Below are 14,822 nucleotides of genomic sequence, written 5' to 3' on the forward strand. Positions count from 1 at the left end.
TAATTGATATCTTCAGAGCATTTCACCCCAAGGCAGCAGAATATACATTTGTTTCAAGTGCACATGGCGCATTTTCTAGGATAGACTACATGTTAGACAAAAACAAGTCTCAGTAAATTTAAGAAGGTTGAAACCATGTTAAGCATCTTCTCTGGCCATAATGCTATGAAATCAGAAATCAATAACAAGAAAACAACTGAAAAACACACAAACACATGGAGCTAAATAACATGTTACAAAACAATGAATGGATCAACAATGAGATCAAAGAAGAAATAAAAAGATACCTTAAAACAAATGAAAATGAGAACACAACAACCCAAAATCTGTTGTATACAGCAAAAGCAGTTCTAAGAGAGAAATTCCTAGCATTACGGGCCTACCTTAAGAAACAAGAAAAATCTCAAGTAAACAATCTAACTTTACACTTAAAGGAAATAGAAAAAAAAACTAACAAACTCCAAAGTGAGGAAATAATAAAGGATGGAAATAATAAAGATCAGAGCAGAAATAAATGACAGAGACTTAAAAAAAACAATACAAAAGATCAATGAAACCAAGAGTTGGGTCTTTGAAAAGGTAAACAAGATTGATAAACCTTTAACCACACTCATGAAGAAGAAAAGAGAGAGGATCCTAATAAATAAAATCAGACATGAAAGAGGAGAAGTAACAAGTGACTCCACAGAAATACAAAGTATTGTAAGAAAATATTAGGAAAAACTGTATGCTAACAAATTGGACAATTGGGACAAAACGGATAAATTCCTAGAAATATACAATCTTCCAAAACTGAATCAGGAAGACTCAGAGAATCTGAATAGACAGATTATAATTAGTAGAATTGAAGCAGTAGTCAAAAAACTCCTGACGAACAAGACGTGGACCAGATGGCTTCACAGGAGAATTTTATCAAACATTCAATGAAGAACTAACAGCTATTTTTTTTTAAATATTCCAAGAAATTCAAGAGGAGGGAAGACTCCCAAGCTTATTTTATGAGGCCAGCATTATCCTAATGCCAAAACCAGATAAAGACACTACAAAGAAAGAAAATTATAAGTCAATATCCTTGATGAACATAGATGCTAAAATCCTCAACAAAATATTAGCAAACCGGATCCATCAATACATTGAAAACATCATACACCGTGATCAAGTGGGATTTATTCCTAGAATTCATGGTTGGTAACAATATCCACAAATCAATAAATGTGATATACCATATAAACAAAATGAAGGATAAAAACCACATGATTGTATCAATAGATGCAGAATAAAGCATTTAATAAAATCCAGCACCCAACCTATATAATAAAAGGGTAATATGCAGATTGACCCTAATGGCGGAATGACCAGTCACTATGATGAGCACTGACCACCAGAGGGAAGATGCTCAATGCAGGAGCTGCCCCGCTGGTGGTCAGTGCGCTTCCACAGGGGGAGCGCCACTCAGCCAAAAGCCGGCTCATAGCTGGCCAGCGCAGCAGTGGTGGCGGGAGCCTCTCCTGCCTCCGTGACAGCACTAAGGATGTCCCGGGGGGAGTGGGCCTAAGCTGTTAGTCGGACATCCCCTGAGGGCTTCCAGACTGCCAGAGGGATGTCTGACTGCCAGCTTAGGCCCGATCCCCTGGGACATCCCCCAAGGGTCCTGGACTGCAAGAGGGCACAGGATGGGCTGAGGGAACCCCAATCCCCAAATGCACAAATTTTCATGCACCAGGCCTCTAGTTTATAATAAAAACTCTCAGCAACATGGAAATAGAGGGAACATACTTCAACATAATAAAGGGTATATAGGACAAACCTACAGCCAATATAAAATTCAATGGAAAAAACAAAAATGTTTCCCTTAAGGCTGAGAATAAGATAGGAATGTCCACTTTCACCACTCTTAGTCAACATAGTACTGGATGTCCTAGCCACAGCTACAGTCAGATAAGAGGAAGAAATAAAAGGCATCCAAATTGGAAAAGAAGAAGTAAAACTATCATTATTTGCATATGACATGATACTGTATATAAAGAACCCTAAAGATTCCACCAAAAAACTATTAGAACTGATAAATTAGTTCAGTAAAGTAGCAGGATACAAAATAAACATCCAGATATCGGTGGCATCTCTATACACCAATAATGAACTATCAGGAAGGAAAACTAATAAAACAATCCCATTTACAATTGCATTAAAAAAACAACAACCTAGGAATAAATTTAACCAAGGATGTAAAACCTGTACTCCAAAAATTATAAGACACTGAAGAATGAAAGTAAAGAAGATACAAATAAGTGGAACTATATACCATGCTGATGGTTTGGAAGAAGTAACATCATTAAAATGTCCATACTACCCAAAGCAATCTATAGACTCCACGCAATTCCTATCAAGTTACTAATGGAATATTTTACAGAATTGGAACCAATATTTCAAAAATTTATATGGAACCACAAAAGACCCTGAATAGCCACAGAAATCTTGAGGAAGAAGAACAAAGTTGACGAAATCATGCTATCTGATATCTAAACTATACTACAAGGCCAATTTGGTGTAAAAATGAATGACTGACTGTCATTAAAAGCACTTGACATAATTACAAAAAGCTGCACTCAACTATTTCTACTTTTTTGTAACTTTGATGTTGTATAACCAATCCTCCTCATTTTGATGACTCTAAAGTAAGATGTGAGCTGGCCTCTTCAGCTAAAGTATATTTGTTTTAATTCTCTAGACATTATACTTCATAGTTTTTCCTAAAGACTGGCAGCAGTCAAAGGAACATCATCTATGTAAGCAGCTGATTGGAAGGTGTTGGAAGGTTCTCTAGATAGTGAATAGAAAACAGTATGTGAGTCATCTTTTATCTCTGCTTCCTGCTCTGACAAGGTGCTAGTGAGGAAGGATGCACACTTAGAAAGAAAATTCTGCTTAACTTTTTAAACACTTTTTATTACCTAAAGAAAACTGGAGTTGGGAAGTGAAATTAATCCTTTCTCCAAAATTTAAAACTGCTATATAATAGTGACATAAATTGTATTCACTGTATTTTTTGTTCTCAGAGACTGTTAACTGAATTTTTCTCTCTAGTTCACCACAGGAGATTTCTCTTCCCCCAGCAAAGCCTGAGGCACCATCTTTTCATCTTGTTCAGCCAGTGGGCAGGGCCCTTCAGCATTATGTTCACACCCCTGGATCGATACAGTGACAGGAACCATCAGATCACAAGATACCAGTATTGTGCCTTAAAGGTAGGTCACCTTTGCCTCATGATGATTCTTGTGAGATCCATAGTTTCTTTCATTAAACTAATAACCATGCCTTAAATTAGGTTAAAATAAATAATATGATTTCATATGATATGACATAATCTAAGTACACTTGCAAAAAAAGTCAAATAAATACACACATAAATACATAAGCTGACCTTTAAAATTCCAAACTGTACACACATAAAATAGATTGATAGTTGTGTATAGATATGCAACTATTCCAATTGGCCTCATAATTTCTAAGTGCAAAACTTATCCAAGCTTCCACTTTAGTCATTGTGTCTTCTATATAAGAATCACATGGTTTTTCGTTTTATTTTAGTTTTTTTTTTAATTAATTTTTTTAATTAAATCTTTATTGTTCAGATTATTACATTTGTTCCTCTTTTTTCCCCCCCATAACTCCCCTCCTTCCAGCTCCCACCCCACCCTCCGCCCTCACTCCCCACCCACTGTCCTCATCCATAGGTGCATGATTTTTGTCCAGTCTCTTCCCGAATCTCCCACACCCCTTTTCCCCCCAAGAATAGTCAGTCCATTCCCTTTCTATGTCCCTGATTCTATTATAATCACCAGTTCATTCTGTACATCAGGTTATTTATTCACTTGATTCTTAGATTCACTTGTTGATAGATGCGTATTTGTTGTTCATAATTTGTATCTTTACCTTTTTCTTCTTCTTCCTCTTCTTAAAGGATACCTTTCAGCATTTCATATAATACTGGTTTAGTGGTGATGAACTCCTTTAGCTTTTCCTTATCTGTGAAGCTCTTTATCTGACCTTCAATTCTGAATGATAGCTTTGCTGGATGAAGTACTCTTGCTATTCATCACTTTGAATATTTCTTGCCACTCCCTTCTGGCCTGCATAGTTTCTGTTGAGAAATCAGCTGACAGTCGTATGGGTATTCCCTTGTAGGTAACTGAGTTTCTTTCTCTTGCTGCTTTTAAGATTCTCTCTTTGTCTTTTGCTCTTGGCATTTTAATGATGATGTGTCTTGGTGTGGTCCTCTTTGGATTCCTTTTGTTTGGGGTTCTCTGCGCTTCCTGGACTTGGAAGTCTATTTCTTTCACCAGGTGGGGGAAGTTTTCTGTCATTATTTCTTCAAATAGGTTTTCAATATCTTGCTCTCTCTCATCTTCTGGTACCCCTATAATTCTGATGTTGGTACGTTTGAAGCGGTCCCAGAGGCTCCTTACACTATCTTCGTATTTTTGGGTTCTTTTTTCATTTTGCTTTTCCGGTTGGGTGTTTCTCGCTTCTTCGCATTTCAAATCTTTGACTTGATTCTTGAGCTCCTCTGGTCTGCTGTTGGGAGTCTGTATAATATTCTTTATTTCAGTCAGTGTATGCTTACTTTCTAGTTGGTCCTTTATCACACCATCGAGGGTCTCATTAGATTTCCTGTACATCTCTTCAAGTTTATTGACAGACTCTAGAAGCCTCTTGAGAGACCTCAAAAGTGTGGTTCTGAACTCAATATCCTCCCTTGATAGTTTTGTCCTGTTTCTTTGTCTCCGCATTTTTACGCTTTCTTGGTACACCCCCTAGTGGTCTTTGTGCGCAGTCTTGTTGTAGTTAAGCCTTGATTGTTGTAGTTAATACTAGAGGGATTTGACCTCCAGGCCGACTGGCTGTGACAATCAGCTGTGTCTGCAGTGGAAGAACTTGTGTCCTCTAGGGAGGTGCTAATCTAGCCTTTGCCTGAGGCTATCCGGCAATGCCTCTGTGCAGGGCTTGGGCTGGGCGGGTCCCACGGGATCAACAGGGCGGAGGAGGGAGCAGTTATGGCTGCTCTCAGTCCGTCCCCAGGGGCTCTGCCTCTCTGTCCCAGCAACTGCTGCAAACCTCGGAGGGACCGTAGCCAGACAGTCCTGCTTCTCCCGTTTTAGTCTGGGTCCCTAGAGACTCGCCCGGATCTGGAGCTCAGAGTCTGAGGCTCCCTCCGGATTGAAACAGACAGCCACGCCCTCAGCCACCAGCCCAAGCCGCGCGCACTCCGCACCTTAGTATTTTACTTCAGCACTGTGCCTCCTCTGATTCTCGGTTCCTCCTAGTTGTAGAACTTCCACTCAGCCAGCCTTCCTGTGGTTCTGGATGATGTCCGTTCCGTCTTTTAGTTGTATTTTTGAAGTGGTTGTTCGAGGCAGCAAACTCCGGCGTTAACCTATGGCGCCATCTTGGTTTCTCCTTGTTTTAGTTTTAAATAATTTTCTTTAATCTTTATTGTTGAAAGTATTACATAGGTTCTCTTTTTTTCCCATAGAACCACATGATTTTTTGTAGGAGATAAACTCTTCAAGTAGCTGCCTTGCCAATAAACTTCCAACCTAAGAAAAAATCCATAGATTATAATGAGGGGTGTGTGTGTGTGTGGTGTGCCCCCCCAAAAAGTATACATACACTTTGAATAATTATAAAGGCAGTGTTTATTAAAATACATTTCATTTTGAAAATTGAGCCATCATCTATTAAAGTGTGCATACATTTTTTGGGGCATCCTATATATGTGTGTGTATATCTATACTAATAAAAGGGTAATATGCTAATTAGGGCAGACATCTTCCAGACGTCCATCCAGACAAAGCCACAGCGGCTGCGAGGCCCGTGGCTCATGGCAGCCGTGAGCCCCGGCGGCTGTGATGCCCAGGGCTCACAGCAGCTATGGGCTCACAGTAGCCGTGAGCTCAGGAAGCTGTGAGCCCCGGTGCTGTGAGGCCCGGGGCTCAGGCAGCCTTGAGCCCTATCGCCTGCGAGGCCCATGGCTCATGGCAGCCATGAGCTCTGGCGGGTGAGAGGCCTGGGGCTCACAGCCACTGCAGCTGGCAGTGGCAGCAGCAGCGGGGTGATGGGGGCGGCGCCTTCCCCTGATCAGCCCGGTTGCCTCCCACAGAGGGAGGCCAGACCACAACTTAGGCCCATTCCCCATGGGTGGAGGGCCTAAGCCATCAGTAGGACATCCCCTGAGGGTTCCCGGACTGTGAGATGGGGCAGGCCAGGCTGAGGGACCCCCTCCAGTACACGAATTGTCATACACTGGGCCTGATATATATATATATATATTACCTCAAGTTCAAAATCTGCCATTTCCCTTTTTAGTCTCTTATCCTAGAAGATTTAGTCTCTTATCCTAGAAGATTCCCAGAAATAAATTTCCACACTACTAGGACTGTTCAAAAATTTCAGAAGCATGATTCCCAGTCTAATTTCAACCGTCATGTATAGCAGAAATTGCTGACTTTCAGGTTGACTATTGTCTCAATGGAGCTAATTTAAACCATGGCCCTGATAGTCACCTGGACTTGCTAATTGCAGAATTAATAAAGATCTCCCCTTCTCACCTTCCCTTGCTTCCTCCCCCCCAGCCTCAAAGGAACTAAAGTGTATATTTTTCATTTTCTTTATCTTTGATTAAGAATCACAATTATCTCCATGTTTTTCATAGTTTGTCAATTTAGTACATTAGTCAAATATTTGTCAAGTTTGTCAATTCAGTACATAGTCAAATATTTGTCATCAAAGCAAAAGTTTAAAAAGCTCTATCTTCTAAACAGAATTAATTCACTTGAAATCACTTAAGGTAAGTTATTTTCAAAACTGTGACATAGCATTTTGCTTTGAATGTTTTACTATTTCATGATAAACACTTATTATAATCATAAAATACATTTTCATGAAGTTAAATTTATGAGTTTAGCTCTTCTAAAATGAGCCCATTGGGAATCTGGTACTTTTTATTAACTATACTAAGGAATACTTTAAGATCTTGGAAATAACTGCTAAGACCTTTATCATTTATAATTCTGGTAGTTATATTTATAAAGTCAGTTGCATACCTTTAGACAATTCCAGGTTTCATTCCCGGTGTTTTATGTTTTGTTATCAGGCAATGTCAGCAGTGTTGTGCTGCGGCCCCGTGTTTGACAATGTGGGCCTTTCCCCAGATGGCTACCTATATAAGTGGCTTGACAACATTCTGGCTTGTCAAGATTTACGAGTAAGTACTAGCTAAAGATACTTACTTGTTCAATGTATAGGGTGTTCTGCCTCAGCTAGGTTACTGAGTGTCTAAGCATTGTTCACAACACAGTCTCTCCCCACATCAACCACAAAATGTAGGTTTAAGTGTTGTTCACAATACACTGTGATGCATCCAGATAAATATCACAGTAACATTTACCAACGTTGACAATAAACTATTGCATAAAGCAAGTCTCCATAAAGTTAAAATGATTGAAGTGACATAGACTGTGTTCTCTAATCACAGTGGAATTATGCTAGTGATCAATAATAAATACATATTGAAGACACACTGTTCCAGATAACCAGTGAGTCAAAGAATCAATGAGAGACTGGAAAATATTTTTAACTGAAGAACAATGAAAGCACTACATACTAAACCTGTGGATTATAAATAAAGTCTTGCTTAGACTGAAATGTATTAAGTGCATATAATAGATAGAAAAAAAGGCTAATAATGACCTAAGCATCCATCTCAAGGTGTTGGAAAAATAATAACATCAAACTGAATCAAGTAAAATGAAGAAATAAAGATAAGAGCAGAAATTAATGAAAGAGAAATAATTAATTTAAACCAAAAGTTGGATTTGTTTAAAAAAACCAATAAAATTAATAAATCCATGCCCTAACTGGTTTGACTCAGTGGATAGAGCATCGGCCTGCGAACTGAAGGGTCCCAGATTCAATTCTGGTCAAGAGTATATACCTTGGTTGCAGGCACATACCCAGTAGGGGGTGTGCAGGAGGCAGCTAATCAATGTTTCTCTCTCATCGAAGTTTCTAACTCTCTGTCCCTCACCCTTCTTCTCTGTAAAAAATCAATAAAAATATATATTTTAAAAAATTAATAAATCCATGACAAGTCTGATCAAGAAAGAGAGAGAATGCATGTGTCATTAGCATCATAAATGTAAAGGAGCATCACTACAGATGCTACAAATATTTAAAATAAATAAGAACATATGAACACCTTTGTGCCAGTAAACTTGAAAATTTAGATAAAAGAGGCAAATTCCTAGAAAAACACAATACGAGAAGAAAAGAAAATCTGAAGAGTCATATAAGTAATAAAGAAATTTAATCTGTAATTGGACTTCCCACAAAAAAATACAAACACAAAAAAAACTTTTAGAACAGATGGCTTTACTGATGAAGTAAACATTTAAGAAACAAATTGCATTGATTTGATACAAATCCTTTTAGAGAAAACAACTCAAGAGGAAATACATTCCAGCATGTTTTAGCAGACCAGCATAACCTTGATACTAAAACCTGGCAAGGATTTAACAAGAAATAATATTAAAAGGCAATTTCATTCAAGAGCATAGAAACAAAACCTTTAAACAAATTATTAGTAAACTGAATTTGGTGATATATTAAAAAGATGATTCATCATGACCAAGTTGTGATTATTCAAACCTACAAGATTGGTTTAATGTCCATCAATTCATTAGTATGTTAATTATATTAATAGTGTCTCAAGAAAGAAATATTATATGGTCATCTCAATAGATGCAGAAAAGCACTTTTAAAATTCTACATTCATTCATGAGAGAAACTCTTAATAAGACCAAGAATAAAAAGAACTTTCTTGGTTTGATAAAGGTATCTTTAACAAACATGTAGCAAACACTAATACTTGATAGTGAATATTGAAAGTGTTTCCTGAGATTAAAATGACCAAGGAAGACGACTGTCACCACTTATGTCAACATTATACTATAGATCCTTGCATTTGGAAAGAAAAATAAGGTGTCAGGAATAAAAAAAAGAACTTAGATGGCAAATCTAAATGTGAAAGGTAAAAGAAATAAAGTTTCTAGAAAATAAGAAAGGAAGATATCTTACTCCCTGAGATTATGGAAAGATTTCTTAAACAAGATGCAAAAATTACTAACCATAAAGAAAGACTATTTAATAACTTCTGTTCACCAAAAGGCACCATTAAGAGTGTGAACAGACTAGCCATAGCATGAAAGATACTTGCAACATATACTATGTATTTTGTACATCAATATCAAGCTTCCAAAGCACAATAATAACTTGCTGATTTTCTTTCAAGTCTAACTTTGTAATGAAATGTTATTTTTAAGTCCTTTGCCATACTAAAGCCATATCAGTTTTTATCTTAAGCTCATTTAGAAACTAGGTTGAGCATGTTTAACCATCCAATTAGAATATCACTCCCCAAAACCAGAATCTTTCCTGCCCCACCTTGTTGTAACTTCCAGAGGAGACAGGAAAATGTTTTTGGAGGGGAATATAGTCTCCAGGTACCAGTCATCTTCTGGACAAAAGACAATAGCTTCAGGAATCAATTAAGTATCCTATTAACTCTCTTTACAATGCTGATATTTTATATGGAAGTCTCTGATAATGAAGAGTTTATTGATAACTGTATTTCTTTTTAAAAGATTGCCAGCTAAGCTTTACACAGTATATTTAGTAATCAAGCCTCCTAAACATACCCACTCTGATTTTTTCTTAAAAGACTGCATACATAAAGGCTCTCCTTTTGTATATTTAATTTTTTTTGCCAAACACATATATTTTTCAGAAACATTTTAAATGCAAATAAGAAATATAGACAAAGTCTTCACCACCTTTCCAGCATTATATGATCAAGAATGAGTGGACCTATAGGAAAAATTTATGTAGGATCCCGTTTAGTTCATACATTTCAGTATTCAGTTTCAATCACTCCCTTAAAGAGGAAAATGTGAAATAAAAATTAATCAAGATGAATGCTCAGTCTTCACTTTTATTTTACCCCATTCAATATTGACTAAGCTTGATTTTGTGTCTTTTCCTGGAATAACATTTCATTAAACATGAAAATTGCTTTCCTCTGTGTATTCAGGTTCATCAACTTGGCTGTGAAGTTGTCGTCTTACTCTTGGAACTTAATCCTGACCAAATAAATCTTTTTAATTGGGCAATTGACCGATGCTACACAGGTTCCTACCAACTTGCATCTGGCTGCTTCAAAGCCATAGCAACTGTATGTGGAAGCAGGTATGGATTCTCGTAAGCAGGGGCTGCTGGTCAGTGGAAAATTCAATTGGGGTTGTTCTTCATGATATGAATAACTGAGATCCGACTGCTTTTGCAATTATTCAAGCATATTAAATTCTATGGGAATGCAAAATGGCCTATATTTCCCTGGCAGAAAGACTACACCTACAAGTGTGCAGCTACGTTGATTTTTTGTATTCCACCAGGAGAGTGGTTTGTCGTTATAGCCCCATTCTTTTAATTGCCTGGAAAGTCATAGTGAAACATTAGAACAGGATTTGAAAATGATCAAGAAGATATATTAAAGGAGTTTCTAGAAATGCTTGTGGGAGATGTGAGCAGTAAGCCCTTCAGCCATCTTTAGACCAATCTAAATCCAAAAGCACCCTTCAAAAGGTTAAATCCACCTTGTTCAAAACTTCAGAAGGGAAGACAGGAAGGAAATGTGGCACCCAGGTTCCACAGACCACACTTTTAAAACCTCTGCCCTTGTTATATAAATTAGTCATTCAGCAAAAAACATTCAGAGCTATAGTTTATTGAATTTCATAACTATTATACAAGGGTTAATGAAGATACCCAAATTGCATGAGCTTTTTCCAAAAAAAAAAAAAAAAAAGCTCACATGTTAGAACTTGAAAGAAGGCAGCTGAAGTTTATTTTTGAAAAGACTCATATAGACTGTTGATTTTCCTTTTTGATAAATTGTTGTATTTTAAATGGCTATATTGATTCCCTATCCAGGTAGGTCATTCGGTTAGTGCGTCATCCAGATATGCCACGGTTGCAGGCAGGTTTAAAGGTTGTGGGTTTGATCCCCAGTCAGAACACATACAATAATCAACAAATGAATGCATAAATAAGTAAAACAACAAATCTCTCTCTCTCTCTCTCTCTCTCTCTCTCTCTCTCTCTCTCTTTCTCTAAATTTAAAAAATAAGTAAATAAAATTAAATGGCTGTCTTCAGGTACCCAAAGAAGGGAATAAAAGTGAATTCATTTTAAATTCCAACTTATTACAAATAAAATAAAAGTGAACTAGTATTAAACTCCAAACCTATTTTGTTCTAAATCAATAAGAATAGAATTTTAAAAGACATCTACTTTCAGTAAATGTAAAATAACCCTGCTTTTTAGAGACAAATTTCTCTTCAAAATTTTTATCTTTCTTTTAAAGATAGTAGATAAAATCTCATGTCTAAAACTTGCATTTTTCCATAATCTTAGCAGTCGAATTTTTATTATGCACTTTAATCTCAATAAAAGTTTTAGCAAAGGAATATAATTTTCCTTTGATTTTTCCATCATTTTATTTCTTGGTGTTAACATTACAAAAGAATACTTGGATCTATGGGATATTACCAAAATAACATTTTTTGCAAAATTATCTTTCTCCAAAATGTATTTTATTTTTAGTCATTTCTATCTATTAAGTATAAACTTCACATGATGCTTTGTTTCTAAAAAGTGTATTTAGAGTCTATGACTAGGACCATAGGTTTCTTCTTTTTGCTGCCTTTTTCCCAGTGATCTTGCTTTGAACTTTCCTAGCCAAATAATTTAATTGCATGCTGTCTCATAAAATGTTACATTTCATTCCTGTGAATAAGTCTAGATATTTTTCCTTAGGGAGTACAAATTAGTAATTTAATAATTTAACAACATAATCACAATTTCAGTAATATCTCCAGTCCCAAAAATATTAGGACATAAAATCCTCTATGCTTAGAGTAGATTTTTAAAGCTATGATCCTAAAATATTTGGGTTTCTTAAACAAATATTGCATATCAATTTACATTTATGACATTCATATTTTCTGAAGAAAGGTTAGAGGGCCAGGCAAAGCCATGGCCATGATCTGTCTGCCAAAACAGTAGCTAACATTGCTGTCATTTCTCACCACAGAGCATGTTTAGAATTTAAAGCTTCAGCTGTGGCCAAAATTTACTCTCTTTTCCCATAAATTCTCAGAATGTGTAGTTTAGATAAGCCTCAGATTTGTCTGAACAATCTTTGCGCTTATGTTTTCAATTCTGTTTTTTTTCAAAGAAATTCTGGTGTTTTAGCTTTTGTTTTTTAAATTTCCTGCATGTTTGCATCTGAAAAATACCTAAATACCTTCTCTTGTGAAAGAATAGATTCCTGAGAAGTCATACATAAACTGGATCATATTTTAAATTTCTCAAAAAAAGTTATCTGGACAGTCACTCCTATGACAAGTCAGTTTCTAAAGAGAAGAATCCTTCTTGTGAAGTAAATAATTACCATCTCCTTTTCAAATAGGAATGATCATAAGCCAGACTTGTTTTATAGGAATATGACAATATAAGCAGATTCATTTATTAAAGAACCAGTTATAATTGACTTGACAATACCTAAAAGATTGAATTTTGTTAATGCTCTTATTGCTTAAAATTTTCTACCTTTAGTTTTAGAAAAGGAAAATAGCAATTTTTGCATAATCCTATATAATAAAAGCCTAATGTGCTAAGTGTCCACTTGGCCCGTCAGCTGTTCAACCAATCAAAGCATAATATGCTAATGATATCCTAAGGCCACTAAACCGCTCTCTGTGACGTGCACTGACCACCAGGGGGCAGACAGTTGACCAGTAGGTTAGCTTGCTGCTGGGGTCTGGCCGATCAGGACTGAGTGAGACAGGCCAGACATGCCCTGGAGCCCTCCTGTGGTTCCTCCCTGGTTGGCCAATCTCCTGCATCCCTCCCCAGCCCTGATTGTGCACCAGTGGGGTCCCTCGGCCTGGCCTGCGCCCTCTCGCAATCCGGGACCCCTCGGGGGATCTCAGAGAGCTGTTTTTGGCCCAATCCCACAGGCCAGACCAAGGGACCCCACTGGTGCACGAATTCATGCACCAGGCCTCTAGTTAATATATCAATCCCTATATTTGTCAGGTGTGATAATGGGAAAAAGTAAGTTTCTACATTTTTTTATAAACAATACTTTTATTCCACTCTGGGCCACAGTAGGGTGCTGACTGTGCGACCCAGGACAACCCAGATGCTTGCTCCACCCTGGGCCCAGGAGGGGCAACTTGGACAACCCAGCACTTGTCCCACTCCAGGCCACAGGATAGCACTGCCGGGGTGACCCAGACCAATCCAGTGCACCCAGCCAGGGGCCACAGGACCATGCTGCAAGTGCACTTCCAGAGTGACCTAGGACACCACCCTGCCACGGATGCAAATTACATGCCAGAGGGCTCTGGGTCCATACAGGGAGTCGCACACCAGAGGAACTGTGCACATGCCCCAGACACCCCAAGAATCTGAAGCAGACAACTGAGGGACCAGATCCATGGGAGAAGGGGATACAACTCAAAGCAGATACAATAAAGGTGTGAGACTCAAGGCAGACCCAACCTCTGGACTAAAAATTTCCAGACCATTTGATCAAAGGGGCTTCAACCTCTTGGACCCCAAGCAGGGTGCTCAGGGCCAGAAAAAGACAGCAAAAATGGGGAGACAAATAAATAATCCCCAAAGGAAAGAAAAGAAGAGATTGCCAGAAAAGGAACTGAATGAAATGGAGACAAGCAATATGGCAGAGAAAGAATTCAGAGTAATGGTTATATAGATGCTCAATCATTTAGATGAGAAATTCACCAACATGTGTAAGAATCAACAGGAAATGAAGAATGACATAGCTGCAATAAAGAACAAAATGGAAGGTTTCAACAGCAGACTAGAAGAAGCAGAGGACCGAATCAATAGTTAGAAGACAGGATAGAAAAAACACCCAAACTGAACAGAAATTGGAAAAAAAGAATTAAAAGGAAGGAGAGTTTAAGGGAGATTTGGAACAATACTAAATGAAGAAACATCTGCATAATAGGGGTGCCAGAAGGTCAAGAAGAGGAGCAAGGAATAGAAAACCTATTTGAAGAAATAATGACAGAAAACTTTCCTGACTTAGGGAAGAAAAAAAATCACATGAGTACAGAGACTCCCAGACAACATGAACCCAAAAAGACCCACACCAACATGTTTGCCATAATTACAATGGTAAACATTAACAACAAAGAAAGAATCTTAAGGGCTGCAAGAAAGAGACAAAGTTACTACAATGGATCTAACATCCTATCTAATAAAAGACAAAAAGGGTAATTGACCGTACCTTCACTACGCTTCCCATTGATTAATCAGGGTGATATGCAAATTAACTGCCAACAAAGATGGCGGTTAATTTGCATATGTAGGCTCCAAGCGGTGGAGCGAAGCCAAAGGGCCCCGAAGCCAGCCCAGCGGCGAGGCCTCCCGGCTCGGGATCAGCAGAGCCTCAAGGCCTCACGGCCCTGGCACCAAGCGGAGCCATGAAGCCTCCCTGCCCCAAGATCAGCGGAGCCGTGCGAGGCCTCCCAGCCCTGGGATGGGCAGAGCCACGAGGCCTCACGGCCCTGGCGCCAAGCGGAGCCTCAAGGCCTCCTGCCCTGGGATCAGTGGAGCCGCAAGGCCTCCCTGGCCCTGGGATCAGTGGAGCCGCGAGGCCCTCCCGGCCCCTG

At 38.3% G+C, this 14,822-nt stretch overlaps 1 protein-coding gene across 2 annotated transcripts in view; it reads left to right on the plus strand.

The window, feature by feature from the left end:
• FRY (FRY microtubule binding protein) overlaps positions 1-14,822 on the plus strand; it is a 572,796-nt gene that overhangs the window by 365,463 nt on the left and 192,511 nt on the right. For both annotated transcript variants that reach the window (XM_023751126.1, XM_006085476.3), the window contains 3 exons: positions 3,085-3,245; positions 7,154-7,264; positions 10,148-10,302. In XM_023751126.1, the coding sequence (XP_023606894.1) occupies positions 3,085-3,245; positions 7,154-7,264; positions 10,148-10,302 (427 nt within the window). The remainder of the gene's footprint in view (positions 1-3,084; positions 3,246-7,153; positions 7,265-10,147; positions 10,303-14,822) is intronic.

This window comes from Myotis lucifugus, unplaced genomic scaffold, assembly GCF_000147115.1.
Source record: "Myotis lucifugus unplaced genomic scaffold, Myoluc2.0 scaffold_19, whole genome shotgun sequence".
Taxonomy (NCBI): Eukaryota; Metazoa; Chordata; class Mammalia; order Chiroptera; family Vespertilionidae; genus Myotis; species Myotis lucifugus.